Genomic DNA, 20,565 nt, shown 5'->3' with positions numbered 1-20,565 from the left:
CTTTTGTACACGTTTCACATCGTCCAAAAGAATATCGTTTACGAGAAACCTCGAAGCAAGATAATCTGTCCGTATTAAAATTTATGTGCTTCGGTAGAATGCGCGATGAGAAAGGCAAATATCGAATTATGTTCTGTATCACGTATCATGAAAAGAACAGCTCTCCTGCATAACCGAGTTAAATATAGTGGAAGCTTACCCGTGCGCGAACCGAGGAAGATCTCAGTTTGTAAAGATAGTCGTGGCGAATTCTTTTACGTACGGAAGCTCGGAATATTCAGCGTCTATCGCGAGAAACCGTAAGTTTCTTGGATGGAGCCAGCCTCACTGGTAACTGCATGGTCAGCTAAACGCTACTTCATTTCAAGGACGTCTGTCGTCTAATTCAATTCCTTTTGCTTATCTATCGTCCTTAACGTTGCTCGATTTCTTTTTTTTTTCTTCGTCTTCATGGCTCGCTGGTGTCGTTCAGCGTTCATTCCACTCAGTGAAAAAGTTTCCCTTGCTTTCCACGGCGCCGAACCCACTGCGCGCATCTAAAAATATGCGGCAGGTATTTAAAGAACGGAAAATCCGATAATCGTTGCCGTTTGACATTCTTCAGTGTCGAAGGAGAATTGGTATTGAACCCGGCGGAATTCGCGACTCGACCGGCAACAAGCGACCGCTCCGTACCACGACCTTTTCAAACTGCATTTCCACGAATAATAAATGGTTATCGCCACTATCGAGTAGCATTCAAGGATTATGAAACGCGGCATTAAGCTATGCGTCGATATATCAGCCGGCGGAGAAAGCGTCGAATTTTTTCGCGTCGACGAGTTCGCGCCGCGTCACCTCTCGCGAGTCGCGAGTTTAATTTATCGTAAAAATAGTTGACGAACGATCTCCCCTTCGCGCGCGCTCTCTCTGTCTCTCCTTCTCTTTCTCTCCGTGTTCGTTCATGTGCCACGAATCGTGCACAAGCGGGCGAGGGTACGTCACGTTTGATCGAGAGGGTTGTGTCGCGCACAGAGCTTACAAGAACGCGCTTACTTAAATGTCCGGGGCCATTCATAGAAATTTATATCGCGAATCGAATACTTTTTTCTCCCCTCCCTTCTTCGCCAACAATGTTTTCTCATCGAATGATGAAAACCGGTTGCACGCGCCAGCCACTAGATCACTGTCGAGCATTAAAGCTATTCTAGAGATTACGAACAATTTAAGCGCGGCATGTTTGCCTTTGTACTTTCACTTCGGGCTCTTTACCGTTACGGCCCGAGGAAAAAATCGATTGGTCGTGGTGCTCTGCGAGCTTGTACGAATCGAAATGATTTTTAACCAGGCTGAACGGTACCACAGCCGATCGTTTTTCTACGAGGAACTCTCGTCTCGTCTGTTTTTGTTCGCAGAGCGATCGCAAAGGGGATATTACGTTAGGTATATTCCGGTTAATGAAACGGGTCAATTAATGGATTTGCTAACACGTCGAACTCTTGGCAACTACAGCGTACATAGCTTAGCGATTAATTATAGCTTCGGTTTCATAATGAACTGGTTGAGCCGTGGTATACACTTGAACGATCGTACGTGGCAGACGAAATCGTGTTCGAGCGAAGCCGATTCCACCAGCTAGAGCGATATCCCGATCGTAACAAATTACAAACATCCCGTGTTCCTTTCGTTTAATGCTCAATGGGCAAATCGTTCAATTTCACGCGATCGCACGATGATACCTTCTTATCGATCATTTATGTAATCTGTGATCATCTGCGAACTCAGTTATCGAGATTCCATTGCGCTTTAGTAGCGGCGCAGAATATAACTGTCTATTCTAAGAATTGTGTGTCCGGCCTGGACCGGATGTTTCGCGAAAACGTATTTCCGTTTCCGCGGCACGCCTTGAACTTGTCCTCGTTGCAACGGAGCCTCGGGGTGCCGTGAAAGTTATTCGTTCGCGTAAAATTCACGGCAAATCGTAGGAAAACAAGACGGGGTTCTGCTTTCATTCTCCTTCGATCGTTACGTGTGTTTAGAATAGTTTGTTTAAAATTCTATCGTCTTCCTTTAGAATTAATCGTTCGATTTCCTTTAATTTAAGCACTAGTTATGTATTCTGTTGCGAAAAATAAATGAATATCCAATGGCTATGTTAAGTGGCTTGATAAGAACAACGAATCATTTTGTATATCACGGAGTCAATTACTATTTCCATAGACTATTTTTCATTATGATATCCACCCATTGTTTATAGATTTATTTCATTAAATATTTGTTTCAGATTTATAAATTGAATTAATCTAGGAATGTTTCGTGCCAATGGCATTTCAAGATTTAAATTTTTCCACAAAAATCATAGATTTCATCACAGAGGAATAATACATAAATAATACGTCCTTAACGCCTTCATCTGCCTTCAATATCTCTTTCGATCTCCATCTTTTGGTTCAACACTTTCCAACACAAGTCGACTTGCCTGTATGTTATGGCAAAGTCTGCCATTTCGAAAACCTATTTATCACTTATGAAATTACAATATTTCGGCGACAAGTTGTCGCTTGTGTAGGCGTCGAAGTGCGTTTCGCGGCTAATTTTTTCAGCAGCGTCAGTCGCTCGTTGAAAGGAATGTAGTCGGTGGGTCAGGTTCTGGAAAGCCCAGACGCGAAAATAGCCAACACGCGGCGAATCGCGCGTTGCTTTTCACCGACTCTCTACACTCTACGTCGTCTTCGAGGTTCGCCATCGTTGCCAACCGAGAACCGCTCTGATTCGAGAGTAATTTCGCGCAATTCGCCGCGTTGTGCTGCAACAAAGTGCACCCACAAGAAATTCACTTGTTTATCTTAACCAACAATTCGAAGTCATCGGCTAAGCTTACGTAAATAGTATAATGAGACTGTTTTAGCTGTTACTTGCGCCCTGGTTTATCCAACGAACGAACGACCCTAGTGCGATCAATTAAGCATTCTTACATAAGACGATTAATATCGATTATCCCCGATTTAAGCCGATAATTGCACGATAAAACGATCGGTGATACTTAAATATCTAATAATATGAAAATTATGGAGAATATCTAGCGTGCGTCGATATTGAATATAATCTCGTGTAAATCTCCCAGAAGCTGGATATAATAATAATAATTGGCTCGATATAATAACAATCTTGAACTGATATTTATTGATCGATCCTATATCGATCCGATAGCTGCAACTGGCTTAATCCTTCAATTTCTATACTTTGTATTTACTCTGTAATTTAAGCAAATTGATATCTTGTGCTGTTTATAGATTATTATCTACTGCGCTGGCTATTTGAATATTTATTTCAATATTCAAAGTACTGTTAGTCGGACTACAAGGTCTGTTTATTTTTAACTTATTATAATTAAAATGTTGATGCATATACAGATTTTTATGATTACGAGCAGCGGAACAGTACTTAAATCGAGATTTGTTTTATTTTCTGAATGTTGTAACAAATAACTTACTATAAATACTTTGTGCATTTACGTATAATATATATGTTTTGTGCATTTTCTCGTACCATATCATAATCTGATTTATAATAATTGTAGGATCGAGCTAAACTGCTATTGGCTCGAAATAAAAGATAAAAAGCCTCAGGAACATGAGATAAATCACGGACAAACGATCGTGATTCGAAACACAGGAGCTTAACGTGACACCGGGTAGCGGGATCGGAAAAACGATTGAACCGGTAGCTGGTTTGTAACGCGACGTAACCGTAATGACGATTTACGAACGATAATTACCTTGTCAAACGACTTCGAAGCGCACGCATTCTCCTCGCGATCAACACGCGAACTCTTATTGTTCGTCACGGTATTCTCTCCGTAGATAGAGCCGTGTCGTTTCGTTGCTTTGTTTTCTCTTTTCTCCCGGTCAAGCATGGCGAGGGAAGTATTTTTAAGAGGGACGATCGGAACAGAACAAGAGCAGATCGGTCCCGCGTTCCTCGACGCGACTAGCCGGAGATATTAGCAGCGCGTTGCGCTCGCGACCCCGCTTGCTTCGATATATTACGCCCGGTAACACGCGTTGCCATCTGCAAATGCGCGCTTACACTCTTTATCCGCAAGTTCCGCGTGTTTTCGTGCTTGACAACTGGCTCGTACCGGCAAATGAGATATCGTGGAAACAGAGTGCGTGCGAACGCCGATGCAGCTCGACTTTGTTGTAGTTTACGTTCCACGTTCGAAATTATGCACGCGCCAGGTATATTTAGTCCCGGTGAACGATCCTCTCGGAATTTTGTTAGATAGCCGTCGTTCGACATCGCGAGACTTTCCACTGACAGAATCAAGCTACCGATCGTCTGTATCGTATCCTGATTCCTCGCTATTTATTCTCAGTTTTGTTTCTATTATACCGTTCGAGATCGCTGGCATAAATGGTTCTATTGCATTAACAGAATGTGATCGGAATTTGAACAGAAGCGAAGGAGTTCTACACGTGTATATGAATATTATCGTCGGTAATAATATCGTCACAGCGTTGTATGTACTGGGATGGAATTTTATCCACGATATTATAGACTTCGTTCGATGATAGCTCCCAAGAGTTAAAATAATCAGTAGAAAACACTATACAAAAACAAGATGTCTATATAAAAATGAAAGTGACGGAGTTCTAGCAACTTCGAGGAACTTCACCTTTCCATGGTAGATTTTTTTTCGAACCGCCATGGAAATAAATAGAACCACGAGCCCCGTAATCGACGCCGGAGCTCTTAACTCGATTAGCCGCCCTTCGTCGGTTTTTCTTCCTTTCCATTACTTATTCCTAGAATTTCTATGCAAACACTTTAGAGAAGCCTGCTTGTATCCAACCACGTATACACACTTTTCATTTATTTTTTCTTCTTCGATCATTTTGTATATACATATCGTAAGAATTCATTCACTTACATACTATTCTCATACGATTGCTTTCCACGCATCTGGTTCTTTTTTTAGTCTGTGCCAACGCGAAGTTTTCGTTGGAAATATCGGTGAACGGCCAGTGGAGTCCTAACGGGAGAGTACGAGGAGCAAACGAACACCGTCCTTTTTTTCTTTTCTTTTTTCTTTTTATCGAAGATATCGACGCAGCACGAAGTCGAAGAAAGGGACACGCGTTCGAGGATTTTGGCATGGGGATAATTACGCCCGGGTCCAGCAGGTGCAATAAATTACCTCGGGCCACGTCCGCGTACCCGTGGAATTCACCGGGACGCCGCGTCTTCTGCTTTATTTATTTTCACCGGACCAGGCCTCCTGGTCCACCGTAAACCCGTAATTTGCTCGTTTAATCCAGCCGTGCCACTATTCGTGTACTCGGCCCAAGTAGAAGCAACCTCGTGCTCAGCTTTTCGTGCACCCTTCTGACTTCGTTTAGAGCTCTGTGCGCCGCCTTTTGTTTCCTGGACGAAATTACCGGTCTATTACTCCTTCTTCTACAATTGCAGCTTCTTCTCTAGGCGCGAGTCGTTTACGATTCTGCATAATACACGTGGATGCATCGACATCGACGATATTCAACTTGTAAATCGTGAAAGGGAAGTCAATTTTTTGATTTCGTACAATTTATCAACTTCGCAAACACGTGTATGTACGTTTTCTGAAAATAAGTGATAGATGCAAGAAATTTTGTGAACGATCGAGTAAAAAATCATTTTTTATTTAATAGAGTGTAAAATACAAATTTAATTTTGTAATCACCGAGAAGGATAGTTATGATTATTGAATTTTTAAATTTAAATTTAAATTTAAGTTTTATTGTTTAATTTTTATTTATTTGTCAGGTTGTGTAGTCCTTAGTTTCTTTATTTCTTTATTTTTCGTAAGTAGAAACAGTATATGCATAAAAGAGAAGTGAATACGCAGGTACACAGAAATTATATTATAATAAAAGTCATAAGTACAACAGTGCACGACACGAGAAGCCACGTCTCCTTTGATACTGACAGCATTACACGGAACGAAGGTGTTTCGAGTAGGTACAAGATAAAACGTACAAAATATGTAAATGCAATTCCGGACACTCAAGGATGTACGTTGGCTGACGTGTTGAAAGAGGTTCGCATTGTTCGAGACGTGTCGCAATCTTGTTCCACGCATTACCGAAGTACTTCGATGTTATCAATCGAATGATACCAACCTGCGCTACCATCACGAGCAGGAAGCATTGCTTCAAACAAGATCGTATCACGAAATCGATGTTCCCTCCTTGTCGTCCAATTCGAAATTTGTATCAATGGCACTTGCTATAAGCTGAGAAAATGGTTACGAAATCGAGAATACTGCACGGAGTTGGAAAGGGGAAAGAGAAATGCGTTTTGCTCGCTTCCCTAACGAAGCGATACAATTTACAGATAATAATTCAAATTAGTTTCCAAAGTTCATAAAATACCCTGTATAACATCTTTATGAAAAGTCGTGGATCAGTCATTTTCACTATCCTGGTAATTTTAGCGTTAATTCTCACTACTCTGCACGTTCCACTCGTTAGTAGTAGATGTAGGATAGTTTAACAATTCCTGGCTGAACTATTTGCCATTGAATTATTTTGTAATTAATAGACGCGATCCTTTTGTTTTATAAAATGCATGCGAGATTTACGTGGATCCAATCTACAGCAAATATTGACCACTTAGACCCATAGTCTTTTTCTTAACCTTGCTCCAGTTCTGTACAGTACATTTTATAGATGCGACACGACCTCCAGATGCGGTTAAAGGGTACGAATAATGTAAAAATGATGCGAGTCGCCTTCGTAACTTGTGTAATCGATAACCGGGGGAATGGAAAGTAATGATACACGGTAGGACAGGGTGTGTGGATCGGCTATATAAAAGGACTCGGAAAGGACGCTGGTGCATTCACCTCGTCTTGCGCCTGTCCAGGGCAGTCAGTCCGTTGCGTTCGCCTGCTTTTATGGTGTTTCGCATCTCCAGATGTCCTTATGGTATCTAGCACTGCTCGTCTCTAGTTTTTATCCTATCCTCCTTTCCTCCCTTTTGATATTTATGTCTGCAAGGCTATTTTATTCGCGGTATCATCGCCATTTTCTTTCTGAAGCATCCCGATTCGATAGCAAACACGCAAAACAAGAGGGAACACCTTACGACCTCGACTCCTTCCCAGACTGCATTCTTGGACCGTCTTTTATCGGGGAACCAGCGTTGCTTCGCGTCGCTTTAAATTAAAGTCTCGCATAGGTGCTTCCGCGAGTTAGTCAGGCGAAATGATTAGATTTCGATGGCACGTCGAATGTAAGAGTAGTAGGGACAAGGGAAAAGAGAAACCGATAGCATTTTTAAGGTCAAGCGAACAGCCTGCGTTATCTCGTCGGTGGTCGTGGGACAAGGATCAAGGCGAAATTCACATAAATCGAGTCTTCCTCGTATCCGTGGTGGAGCTGGTGGTCGTCTCTGATTCGCTGAGAAAGATCCGTCTCGAAACCGCGAGGCTGAACCCATAAATCGATCGATCGACGCGGTAGCAACGTGTTCCGAGGTCTCAGGGGTGTACTTACCAGAACTCTTCACACATACGTACCGTTTAGCTCTGAAAGCAAGACCCGGCCGAGGTTAATATTAACTCTGCACGCCTGATTGTTCACACCTCCTGTCTGTAATTTCTCTTATATCGGATTCCTCTCCGGAGACGTTTATAGCGCGTGTGTATATGTTATTGATAGAACGTTGTCGATAGAAATTACCGATTCGTCAATCGGTAATAAATGTCACGTACGGTCAAAGGGACGATTCGCAGAAGGTTCTCGATGGTAAGGAAGAAAATCGTTTTTCTAGGCTACGCCACGAGGATCTTATTGACGTCAGAAAAATGGCGTCAGCCATGACGTTAAAAGTATAAACCAGGGAGGATAAAGCGCACGAGGCGAAACCTCAAGGTCTTCGTGACGGGCCGCATGGCAGCCGACCAACCCCAACACCATCTTTTGGTTTCCCATACGAACCTGGCTGCGTTCTGCCGTAGAAACGGAGGAAACCAACCACCCACCGATGTGTCTATCGACCACAGACGCCATTTGCCGGCGCCGTGCTCCGTCGCGACACCAAGTTCACTGCGCTCCCCCTTTCGACTGCCAGCCGGACTGTGTGTGTTTCCACGCACGAGCCGCGACACGACCTCCACGCCTGGGTTCATTCTCGAGAAAATCATATATCCGTCCGTTTTCCTTCTGGTTTTCTAACGAATTTCTTTTTCTTCTGGCTCGTTGAAACCATCGCTGCGGCATGTGGTGTTGTAAGAGGCTCGATGCCTCCGATTGGCCCGTCACAACCATCGTTCGAGGTAATGCTTCCTTTTTGCACGTCGCTAATTTTTCGATACTTCTTTCCGTTCGGCGAATCGCATCGTCCGAGACGGGCTTTTCACGCCAGTGCTTTTTTTCGGTTTCCACGCTCTCTTTTTTCTGTCCAGCTACTTTTATTCCGGTCGTTGCCATCGCAACGAAAACGTGGCCACCGAGTCGATATAAAACGATCGTTGTGATATTTGACTTTTTTGGTTCTCGATAAGATTTCGAATGAGAATCTTCTTCGCACGTTGCTTTCTGATTCATTTCGTTTCGCCAGTTTCGTATCGTCGGAGAAGCTTTACACAAACGCTTCGGCTTTTATGCTGTTCTACACTTGTGATGCTATTATTACTCCGCTCGGTCAAAGTCGCGAATCTAGGATAGGTTCTAGGAAAGTCTATGCAGACTGTTGGTCGATGAACTACTTACTTTAGATTATACCGCAGGACATAACCTGTGCTGCGGATGGGACTGTTAATGGAATTCGGTAGGACCTCGAGAATGATTCGGGAACGAGACCTTAGTGAGAATTAGCTGCGTTTTATCGCATTTGCGGCAGACGAAGCCGTACAGTCAACGCCAGAAAACGTTTAGTTAATCGCGTCGTTCGTTCTAATTGCTTGTTCGATCTAATCCCACTTGTGATGCAAAGAACATGGTGCCTTTGGTACATCTTATTGGCGTTATTTATTCTCTGATTCTTCCAATCTTATTATTTTATCTTTATATATTATATTATTTGAGATCCACACGTGGTATAATTTGAATCTAATTTAAATATATTTCACTGCCGAGCTATACTAATGTTAATATCCACGTAGATTCTAGTTTTGTTATTCATGACTTCTCTCTGTACTAAGATTCTACGCGGCTGTGAAATATTCTTCTCATTCCACTTGAAAGACGTAGATGCAAATGTCTTCTGAATAAATAGCTTCTCTCCTTCTCGTGTGATCTTGCTTGTCTGCAACTAACAACTACATCAAAATTTCAAATTCAATGTTACGCTCTTCGATACTCTAGTAATTTTCTTTTTCTGAGCATTGACTTTGAATAATTGATATTCCATTTTTTTCATTATACATAATTTCAACGTTGCTTCTTGTCTGGTGCCGCACAATGTTTTGCGATAGGAGAGTTTTATGCAGTTTCTCAGAGACAGATCGAAGCTCTAGGAAACGAACTCGCATCAGGACAGAACGAAACGATTTCGACGAACGTCGTAAAGCAATGCCACCGGATTTAAATGCGCAGGACATCTGGGACGTCTTTTTGGCTGTGGCTGCGCCGCTTTCTGGTGCCTCGGAAAGAAAAACAACGGCCCAATGGCTGCATAGTCATGGCTCTGAGTCAGCGTTCAACGACTGACGCAGGAACAGTGGCGCGTTGTTGCGCTGCGCGCATCTTCTCGGTCGCAATTCCTCAAAAATTATGTTCTCCGTTATCTCATCCTCGTGTCTATCTTTTTCCAATGTTAATGAACATTTCATAAATAAACATCACGTTGATGTATAACGATGAATAATTCATGTGACACTTTTGTACTTTGTACCTGCGATTAGCGACAAAACAAAAATGAAACTCAGGAGTGTATCGATCGGTTATATCTGCAAATTCGAGGTGACTCACTTTACTCTGTGCTCACAATAATGTGACGCGTGTCATTGAGACATTAAATTGACACACTTCTGAGTATCCGCCAATGGTCAATTACATCGGACGTGGCCGGTTGCATCAGGCGTAATTGGATGAAGACGTACCTTGGAGTCCACGAGTCTCGAGACGCTCGTGTTAAAAGCGTTCTCGAGTTTCTTGCTCCGTTTCTCTGCGAGTCCGAGTCGCACGATGCTTGAAAATACTTCGACAATGACCGTATTCTATTTTTGGTGAGGTAACAGAATTTCTAGAAGATTTATATGGAAATCGTCAAATCGGAAAATTGGAAAGTTGGCACCTAGTCGAAACAGGGCGTGAAATATACGATTATGCGGCATCGACTATACTTCGGTATGTTCGAATTTTCTGGTTTCGATTCGAGTCTGTCTTCGTTTCCATTCCGAACGCGTAGATCGTCCGGAACGGAAGGAAATAAACTACATAGCCCCGAGGACAGAAACACACAGAGTGTAGAGATGGTAGTTGAACGCCGTACCTGAAGAAGCGGAAAGCAGGAGTCACGGTGTAGGAATAAAGACTTTCATTGATTCGCACTGTCATGAATCCTTGCAGTACGGTTTGCGCGGAAGAAAAAGAGTCGCGGTAAAAATAACGACTTCCGTTACGAGGCTGCGAAAGTATTTGGCACGCCAGTGATGTCATGTCCGTCGTCTGAAGGCGCTGCCGCTTTTTCATGTCTAGCATGCTTATTTTTAACCGACTGATGATGGCGCCACTCGTCGACAAACGTGTCTTGGTTAAATACAAATTGTTACTATGTAACGCGCAACATTATTGTTACGTAACGCTACTGCAATTTGCGATAATTTAAAAGAAGGAAAAAAAGAAGAAAAAAGAAACTAATGTTAATTTATTGAGTCACTTGATGAAGTTCCACGTATTTTGGAAGAACTCTTGTATCCTCTAACTTTCAAAGCAAATTTGTTTTAGCGTTCGCGAATATCCGATTCATCGTTCATAAGCGAACTCCGATATCCATATTTCAACAATCCGCTCTTTCGATTGGAACGAAGTCGACTTATTCGATTTCGGTCGATTCGATTCGTTCCTCGGACATTTCATTCACGAATCGTGACTCGGCTCAGCTACCGTTCTCCGTGCGTTAACTCTGATTTATGGTGAAATCTTTATCAGGTAGATATCGGTGCCCACGTGTTTCAACTATGGCTCTTCGAGAACAGACTTTACAAGGTTTCCATGCAGATATTCCCATGTGTCCGCCTACAGTGCGCTGTTCTGTTCATTGTATGCGTCTCGTCGCGTACACTGCAGACTGTAGACTATAGACGATCGATAGATTTCTACGTTCTACGATCTCGTGCTAAACGGGAGAGTCGCCTATGGGACACCTTGTTATGGCGTTTTAACCCGTACACAGGCAAACAATGTCCTTACCGTTTTTTTTTTTAATTATTCTGGACGATTTTGTTCTTGTTTCGTACAAATTATAGTTTTGTATTTTGTATTTAATATTTATCTCATTTGATCTTATTCTTCTCTATATTCTACTTTAATTTGATTCTTAATCCGATCTTCCGGATATTCTAGATACTATGTATTCTTAAATCCTTGCTTTAGTTTAATAATAACGATATTTCACTGACTGAAAAAACAGTACGCAGGACGCAGCGTATTTACGAGTCACAGCTAAGTATATCCATATTTCAAATCTCTCCGGTTTTTCTTCCTCGCGCGCTGTTATTTTCGTCGTTGGTCGGATCCAACCTGCGAACAACCTCTACGTTTCTTCCATTTTGTACTTTCTCCGAAGTGTAGAAAAATTCAGTTTCTCGTCAGTCGCGCCATAAATCATTTTCTCACAAACACAGTTTACAATACACAAACAATTTTGTTTACTTGAGCTCGTGAGAACGAAAGGAAAAATGGAAATGTCGGTAACGCATGACTCACGGAGGAAATGGGACACGACGCGCGATGTTTAAGTTCACGAGACGTTATCTAGCACGAAACGATGCCGAGCAAATCGATCGGACGAGTTCACGAGCGCCACAGTGTCTAGCCCGTGCCCGTTCACGGACACGTAATAACAATTATATCGTGACAACCTAAGAAAGATCGAGGTCACCGGCAGACAGGCTACGATCCTACGAACCGTCGATCGGAATACGATCCGCGTTCGCTCGTGATCGATCGAGAAGATCGTACCCTCCGCTCTAACGTTTACTGCGATTATCGATCGCTGATGATCGTTAATCGACGCGCTATGATCCTCGAAATCCCGACAAACGTGGTCTCCCGATCCTGTAAATCCTAACAGTCCCGTAATTTTGCCATAAACTATTAAACACCGTAATTATTGCCGATCGATGATCGATAGCTGTTTATAGTTACCGACTTTCGATATCTTCCTACTAGTATCTGTTTGTAATCAGATAGAATTTCTAAACGATACATTGCAGTGTACTATGAGTTTGAAAATCAGTAAATATATCTTATTTGCACTTATGGATTTTTTTCGTAATTTTTAATTTCTTTATGTAACGTAGAAATATATACGGCGCACGTGCGTGGACGATCGTTATTGCTCCGTTCCGGTGTTCACAAAAGTATTAGCCGACGACCAAACGACAGCTTACACGCGTTTCATTCAGTCGGAACAATTTCTCAAAGTACACGCTCACGCGTTCAAGTATCGAATTGGTTGTCGTTTCGAAAGCCAGGATAACGATACGGTTCGGTGAAACACGATGAAAGAGAGTCAAAAGTTGTACGACTATCTCACCGTGGCGTGTTTCTATGATAAACCAAGTCCGTAAGCTGCTACGTATCTGGCCGGACTAGATACAAGGTCCTGCCTAACGCGTAATTGTGCGGTTAACGGAGAAGTTCCGACCGGTTTGTAATTAGACCGCTAATGAGTAAGGTTACCACCTTAGCTTTTCGATCGCTTCCTTCCTCTCGCGCAATCTATCGCGATCTGTTCGTCGAACCGCCAAGTGATGCAAGACTCGTCTGTCCTGTTTAAATAATCCGTGGAAACGGGACCTAAGTTGGACACGGTATCATAGTTTTCTTCTTGTCAGAATTTGTTTAGTTTCTAGTTCTCATCTTTTGGTTTTCTATTCTCTTTTGAATATTCTTTGTCGAGAGATGAATCTTCGAAGAGAAGATTTCTTTCTTTCTGTAGTAAAAATCGTTTTACAATCGGTTATCGAGGAAACACTTGTCGAGATCCATAAATTTTCTACTTGACTACGTTGCAAACCGGTAGACGCGAAGGCAAGTCGGTCGTTAAATTATACAGACGCAAGAATTTCCGATAGGAAACAACTGAATGCACTCAGCGTGCTGTCCGCTTTGTATAACAGGCCTCGCAAAATGGCAACGAGATTATGGTTAATTAGCTGACCCCGGGAACGGTTGGGTCATTACAGTCACATATGCAGTCACGTTTCTGGCAATAATCGTTAGAAGAAAGAGAGGAAATACCGTGAACACACCGTATCAGATTAAACAGCGTATAATCTTTGCCGTATTTTTATACTTTGTTCTTCTTTTTACATCGTTTTCTTACGTACGTTATGAAACTTGGTTTTAATCGTTCTCCGCTTAATCGACCAGAATCGCGCAATTTACTGCTTAATGTCTGTCTAATTAAAATAGCGATCGTGCTCGACGGTCTATCACGGATATTATTATCGAGAGGGGTTAAAGTTTTAAACGCGTGTGTAGATCTTTGCGCGAACAAAAATCGCGGCAACGTACGAAGCCATCCGTCGCGTCTGTCTGAATATTTTCGAAAGTGAAGCAGGAAAAAGGTCAGTTCGTGGCTGGTTCTAAGAATCGTGTCGCACCGTGGTCGTTGCTCGTGCCTCTGTTTACCGAGAGTCTGCTTTTACAACCGTTAATTACAATCGTTGTACTCGTATTTCGGTCCGTTCCATTTCACGTCCTTCGTCTATCTTTCTCCTAGCTGTGTCGGCCGTTTTGCATCCATTGTGCTGCGAGTAATTGGTTCCCTAACTTGCAACTATTAGGCCTTGCAGGTATTAGAATGCGCTTCATTCTCTCACGATTAGACAACTTGCTCTAGGTTAGGTAATAGTAACGATAGTCGTTGCAACTTAGGCGCTGATCGAGAAACATTTCTTCTTCCCTCGGTGAACGTTTCTCGGTTGTAAATCGAGCTTTTTGCTAGATCGAAACTTTCGATTATTAAGCTGAAAGAAAAGAAACCTTGTTCATAGTTCAGTTGCTATTGAATTAACGTAGCAACTGAAGGATCTAGCGAATTTAACGCTGTGTAGCTGGTTACTGATAAAGCCAAGGGAGCGATAAAGCGTATTCGAAACAGTATTTGTACGAGTCCCGACAACGACGTGGTAATTTACCCAATTCCATTCTTGGACCAATTCCTTGTGCGTGTTGAAACCTTATCACGATATTACTTGTGCTTAATCGCTATCGGAGTTTTGTTACGAGAATTATACGTCGAACGTTTGCCTTCGTTTGCCTTCACGGGCTACTAGAGAAACGTCAGCTACTAAATCTACAACCGGGTCACTTTGCCAACGTAATACCGGAGTTAAGAGATTTAATCATAGAATGGTAAATGGAGCGTCGAGCTGCATCAGGAATTCCATTCTCTCCACTCTCTAACTTCGCTTAAAATTCAAAATTCTGAAGCCCCTATAAGCATCTACTGTCTCGAAACCTTTCATTCAAAACCTTCGACTTCGAAATATCTTACGTATTTACTAATTGAAAGACGATTAAGGCAAAATATATAGCGCATTCAGTTTATTGTGGCAATCAGCAATTATTAGATTCATTCGCAAATAACCTTTCAGCTTTTTATATTGTAGCTATGATTCTTGCAGCGAATATATCCTATGAACGATCGTGTTAAAGTTAAATGCTTTCGTCCCTCGTTGGGAGGTAAACAAAAGCATGATGAATCAAGGGTGTTCGAGGCACGAACAAGTAGAGAAATAGGATAAACGAAGGGAATGCGAATCTTGCGTAGCATGTGGGGTTCTAATTTTACGTACGGATGGGTCGTCTTTCTCGATTCCACCTAACAACGGCCGCTCTAAAAGCAGTCTTTTGGATAGAGGCGTGACTGCGCGCCACGGTTCAAATATGCTCGTAGGTTCGCGTTTTTTCCACCGTAATATTCGTGGCGCTCTGGTCGACGATCGAGTTGCGCCTCCGAAGTGGAGACTTTCGAACTTCGTTACGAAAGTTTCTTTTACTGTCGGTATAGCAGAGCACTGACGCGTCGGTAATCGTTGCGACAGCCGGCAAACATGCTATAGCGACGTTGCATTTTATCGAATGGGCGCCGTTTCTATTCGGGATCATTTATTTCGACGGGGAAAAGGGATCTTTTTGATCGGACCGACTATTCCCCCGTATTAAGTGTACGAATATCGTAACCCAGATCCAGTAAGACGATTTAACTTTTAATTTAACGTTTCTAATTTTTAGCATTTAAATTTTCTAGCAAATTGGACCATAAAGTATAACCATAAGCGCGTGCAATGTAAATAGAAGACTTTGACATAGCAACCGCTGAATCGTAGATTCTTTTAAAGAAAGAAAATGCTTTTATATCTAATCGCTTTGTCGCGTCAATTTACAAAGAATGCAGCATCATTTTTATCGAGATTAATTTAATTACGAAAACATGTAATGACAACCAGGGAAAGACTAAATTGCGAGATACGATATCAATTAAACGTTTTAATGACTGCAAAGAGTAGTATAATCCCAATGAGATCATCGTTACGATAGTCGGGTAATTACCTCATTGTTGCGATTTGAGGGGGGCAAGCGCATGTCGGACGATTCGAGTTGCGTGTTTCTCCCCTCGAAAAGGCTAATTGCACCCCTGCGGTCATCGGACCACGACACCTTAAACATAGCGGTTTTTCCAGCCGGTTTACGATTGACAAGTGTCCACGAATGATTCAATTAAATTTCTCCCTAGGGGAGGACGCAGTCGATCGATCCGCCGTTCCATTACAAACAAACACGTCGGACATTCTCTTCCTTTTTCGTTACGTCCCGCTGGCTCCGTTACGATTGGCAAACATCGAAAAGAAACAGCGCGTAGAATCGTTTCTTGCGTTTGTTACTTTTCCAATTTTCATCGAGATTAGAACCGTTGGTCGAGGCGGTTGTTGAATTTCAAAAACCCCCACTGTGTTTTAACCGATCTAAAAATAGTCCGTTAGCCATGTAGATCGACTTTTACAATTCGTTTTCTTTTCTGTTTGTTACAGGTGAGTCCATTGTTGTATCGAATTTAACGATTCCTGCGTGATCGATGGTTAAACGATGGATCCAGACTTTCACTGTAATGGGGTATGCATTCAGACGTTCAGGTAAAACCCCGGCGTAAATTCTAAACGCACGTTTTCTTTGGACATTAAGCAAACAACTTAATCGAACAACGTGCAGCTACGCGTGTTATTATCATGGCTGGTGGAAAAAGTAAAAGGGACTGGCGTTGTACGATCGCGCTTTCACCAGGATTCTGATATTTAGAGACGCGTTGGCGCGAGGATACGTACGGTGAAAATAGCCGCTGCGGTATCGGGCGGCCGTTTGACATTTATGCGTTTCGTCCTAATAAGCGTAACGCAATAAATACTCGACGGGATGAAACCCACCAGTGGAAACAAATTGCAATACGCGCGCGCGACTTCTTCTTCATCTTCTTCGTGCCTGCTGGCAGCAGCCGTAGCAGCCGTGCAGAAAGTTATTACGAAAATGACCCGTAACCGTGAAATAATGGTCGTGTCTTTTGTAACGCGAAATCACGAATGTGATTCCTTGTTTCCTACACGTGTACGATCCATGGATTTCGTCTAGGAGAGCGATGGCCGAGAATGAGCGAAATGATTAACTGTCAGATATAATTTTTCCTCGTTTCCATTGGATATATCATGGACGATAATCGTTAGGTCTATTTCTTTTTATCTCGTCAATGTTCGAGTATGCGATCGTGGAAAGCGATCTCGCGCTGTTTTATCTATTTAATTATTTATTTCTCCATTTAAAATATCACGGGCAACAGCAACTAGATCTTTTACGTTCTTTTTTTTTTCTTTTTTTTTTTGTTCTATGTATGTTGAAGAAAACGTGGAAAGCGGTATCCATATCCATTTTATTTATTTATCTATCTCATTTTAAAATACCACGAGAAACGATCGTTACATCTATTACATTTTTTCTACCTCATAATGTTTGAGAATAAATGAGATGATCTCTTTTAATACGAAATATTACGGGTAATAATCATTAATAGATTTTTCCTGCTCTAACGATATAAGAAAATACGTGGAAAGCGGTATTCACCCCGTTTCGATGCGTTGCGCCGAGTTTTCTCTGCGTTAATTGGTGTCAGTAACGAAATTCCTATAACGCGAAACTTTTCCTTTTAATGTTATTCCTCATGACGTGATTGGTATTCATAGTACACTACGCTTTAATATTCATTAATTATAATCTAGCGGTCTATTCGAAACAACCGCACAACCATTAGAATTTTAATATTCGATAATTGATTGCGGACGAACAATCTGTAACTAATCGATCTCTCGCATTAAATTCAGTCGTTTGTGAACATATTGCAGGAAGAAAGCAGTTTCGTTATTATTCATAGCCCTAGAAATTAAGGTCGCGTGGCATTATTTCAGTAAGACGACGTTCTGTGGATCGTTGTTGGAGACGGACGTCCGCGTCGCTTTCTTTTAGCCATTTCGCGGACGATTCATAGAGAAGCGTCGCACTTTTTAGAAACCGCGAAGCATATTTTCGACGTTGCATGAATTTTATGCGTGTCAGAAAAAGCGACTTTCTCTCCCGGCCAGGATAAAAATGTGTTCCGTTCCTTTTTTCTCATGTCATTAATAACAAACCGCAATGGTCCACTCGTTGAACAGAACAAGACGTTAAATCTTCGTCTGCCGTTAATTATCACTGTGCTACGGAGAAACGATTAATACCTACAACCATGGCAACGGTCAATTAACCTTAATTATGTTCGTTAATTGCTACGTTACTCGGACTTGTAGTCTCATTACTTCGGCTGTTTGTTTCTATATTTATTTCCGTGAATATCGATATCAGTCATTTTTTGCGATTCCCGTATCGTCGTTCGAGAACGTTTAGTTTCGCTTTCCTCGATTTCTCCACGAATTTATCCTAAGGTTTTAATTCGAATCGTGGAAGCACGGAAATTATATCGGCTACCGTTACGGGGATTTTGCCATTTTGTAATCGGATGGCTGTTTGTACTACGAGAAAGAGAATTATTTTTCTAACCCGGCGTCCTAGATTCGAGTTTAATCGTCTTCTTTCTCGTATATTTGTGTTCCAGCTTAAACGAACCCGATTGCTATCCAAACGTCGGGTTGAAACGGGTTCTATCTTTCTCCCACTAGTTCGGCTCCCCTATTTCATCGGCGTTAATCCGACTGTAGTAATTTCTGCTCGTTAAAACGGTTGCAAGCTTTGCTCAACGTAGAAAAGATCCTGGCGACGATCTTGAGTAAGAAGAACCACTATTTGCGACAATTTCATCTGAAAGCCTTTAATGAAGTTTGTTGCTCGTTGTCAGATCCTATGTTCAATGTTCGTTTCGTTTAATTAATCTTACGATGCAATTAATGGAAGAATTGGAAATGGTTAGGGATTAAAAGCTTTCACTGTTATTCTGGAAGAATTCGTTTCTCAGACCATTTTATATCCAATTTCATTAAACGTAGAGGTAATTGAAAACGATCAATTCGATACTTTGCACAGAAAGTAATCCACCTCAAAGAAAAAATATTATACAGGACTTTTTTTAATACCCAGTAACACAGCTTTTATACACAGCTGGATTCTTTCTAATTTCAAGCAAACAGTTTTCCGATAGTCGTTGGCAGAATTTTATTATGCACAAAGCACTCGCTGATTTAATTAATTTATGTAGTTATCTACTAGCGCTTATAAACGCTGTAGGGTGTACTCTATTTACTTGTTTTACTGTTACTTTACTTCGTTAACAAAAGTGCAAAACTCGCATGAAAAAATTAAAAATGAAAAGTAGGCGAGATGTATAATTCAAGGATAAAAAGGATAATTAATAAGTGATCTTATTAATCGCATTTCTTTACTTTGTAATACGTACATTCATGATACATTCTCGGTATCATTGAGTTCCTTTAAAAAGCAGTTGCGATAAATCTTTCGTAGTTCAATGTTGTCTGTATATCTTAAACAATCGTTACAATCTTTTATATATTTTTCCTCTTTATCGCCTTTTCATAATTTACATAATATGTAATGCCTAGTTACAGTTCTTATCATTGATAACAATAACATTAATTTCGACTCTTCTGGTATCGATCAGTAACAGAAGAAAGAAAAAGAAGAAACAAAACAGAAGTTGTCATAAAGATATCGATCAAGATCGCACAAACCGTAGGATATATAGAAAATAAACATGTCTGGCCACCGAAACACTTGATTCTTGGTCGAGGACAAACAGCAGCATCGATGTATCGCGATATAAGACGCGCTATAAATTTCGACGAGAACTTATATCGAAGCTAACCGTATCTTTTGCCGCGATAAGTGTGACAAAAGATCGGGCATGCACGCGTACCAAAGTAAGTTTCTCTTCTCGGGGGCTGGTGGATTCGAAGTCCGTAAATCACACAACTCGAGATCGTAATCGATCGATGGAGGTCCGCGCGGATGGAACAAATTGACCCACTTAACGATCGTTTCGTCTCAGTAGTATCGATCGCGAGGAAGTCGTGTAGTGGCTGGTGTTCGAGGAGAGATGCCGTTTTATTGAGACATTACTCGTTTCTCCCGGGTTGCACTTGTTACGTTGAGATGCACTTGCCGTGAAGGATAGAGGGCGCGGTCAAGGAATGTGAAGATTCCTCGTAGAAGCAGAGGCGCGCTTTTGATTAATGGCCCGGCCAGGTAGTTTCTTGACTTTACGCTTCACGTGCCTATGAAATATTTAAGCGCTCTCTTTTCTCCGCTTTTCTTGTAGCTATAATTCTGGATAGACTTGCTTACCATGGATTTCAAAGTTTCTTGCTCTCTATTTTTCTCCCTTGATTCTGGTCACCAATCTGAACGATACGTTTGACATGTACGTCTACTCGAAACGACAGTAACGACGACGCTCTTTGAGTAAACCGTCATAATGAACCCTTCGCGTGTGACGAGTGTCATGAAATCAGGTCAGTCCTTCTGTGTAATCACAGATGAATCGAATATAGGTAGCGGAACGTAGCGATGTGAAACAGAAATCCGTTCGTCCGAATGCCAACTGGCTTTGACGAAACGTACCATAACGATTGATGTATTCCATCCATTCCTGCCTTTCTTCCTTCTTTCCTTTTTTGCGTCTCTTAGACGTCACGTCGGCTCGCAACGTGCACGTTATATTTTTTTTTCTTTATGCAATTCGATTTATTAACAGACAATTTCAAGTTAGACGCAATCGATAATAGACGGTATTCTTGCCCCTATTTCAATCTCCTAATTGCACATGCGCCGTGAAAGCATTCGAGAGATAGGTCACCGTTTCCATACGACACGT

At 41.8% G+C, this 20,565-nt stretch overlaps 2 protein-coding genes across 13 annotated transcripts in view; one reads left to right on the top strand and one right to left on the bottom strand.

Annotated features, from left to right (window-relative positions):
* Positions 1-20,565, top strand: part of LOC117206837 (MAP7 domain-containing protein 1-like) — a 207,777-nt gene that overhangs the window by 26,412 nt on the left and 160,800 nt on the right. For 3 of the 12 annotated variants that reach the window (XM_033446551.1, XM_033446546.1, XM_033446541.1), the window contains exon 1: positions 8,230-8,302. The exons of 6 other annotated variants lie outside the window; for them this stretch is intronic. In XM_033446551.1, coding sequence (XP_033302442.1) covers positions 8,245-8,302 — 58 coding nt within the window. In that variant the 5' untranslated portion in view covers positions 8,230-8,244. Of the gene's footprint in view, positions 1-8,229; positions 8,303-16,296; positions 16,337-20,565 lie in introns of those variants that run through there. 3 more of the 12 variants (XM_033446550.1, XM_033446545.1, XM_033446540.1) reach the window with 1 other exon arrangement.
* On the bottom strand, positions 2,551-4,732 carry LOC117206850. Its single transcript, XM_033446571.1, has 2 exons — positions 3,758-4,732; positions 2,551-2,785 (listed from the first exon to the last, which is right to left on the bottom strand). Exons 1-2 carry the CDS (start codon positions 3,893-3,895, stop codon positions 2,588-2,590), a joined length of 336 nt encoding a protein of 111 aa, XP_033302462.1. The 5' UTR covers positions 3,896-4,732; the 3' UTR covers positions 2,551-2,587.

This window comes from Bombus bifarius, unplaced genomic scaffold (assembly GCF_011952205.1).
Source record: "Bombus bifarius isolate JDL3187 unplaced genomic scaffold, Bbif_JDL3187 scf7180000008008, whole genome shotgun sequence".
NCBI classification, from domain to species: domain Eukaryota; kingdom Metazoa; phylum Arthropoda; class Insecta; order Hymenoptera; family Apidae; genus Bombus; species Bombus bifarius.
The sequence above is the reverse complement of the archived record's forward strand: the minus strand, read 5'-3'. Positions and strand labels throughout refer to the sequence as shown.

Excerpts from the sequence above, each read along its gene's own strand:
- LOC117206850 (XM_033446571.1), bottom strand. The coding sequence starts at position 3,895 with ATGCTTGACCGGGAGAAAAGAGAAAACAAAGCAACGAAACGACACGGC. Across the intron at positions 2,786-3,757 it reads CTTCGAAGTCGTTTGACAAG|CACAACGCGGCGAATTGCGC; the intron begins GTAATTATCGTT and ends ACTTTGTTGCAG.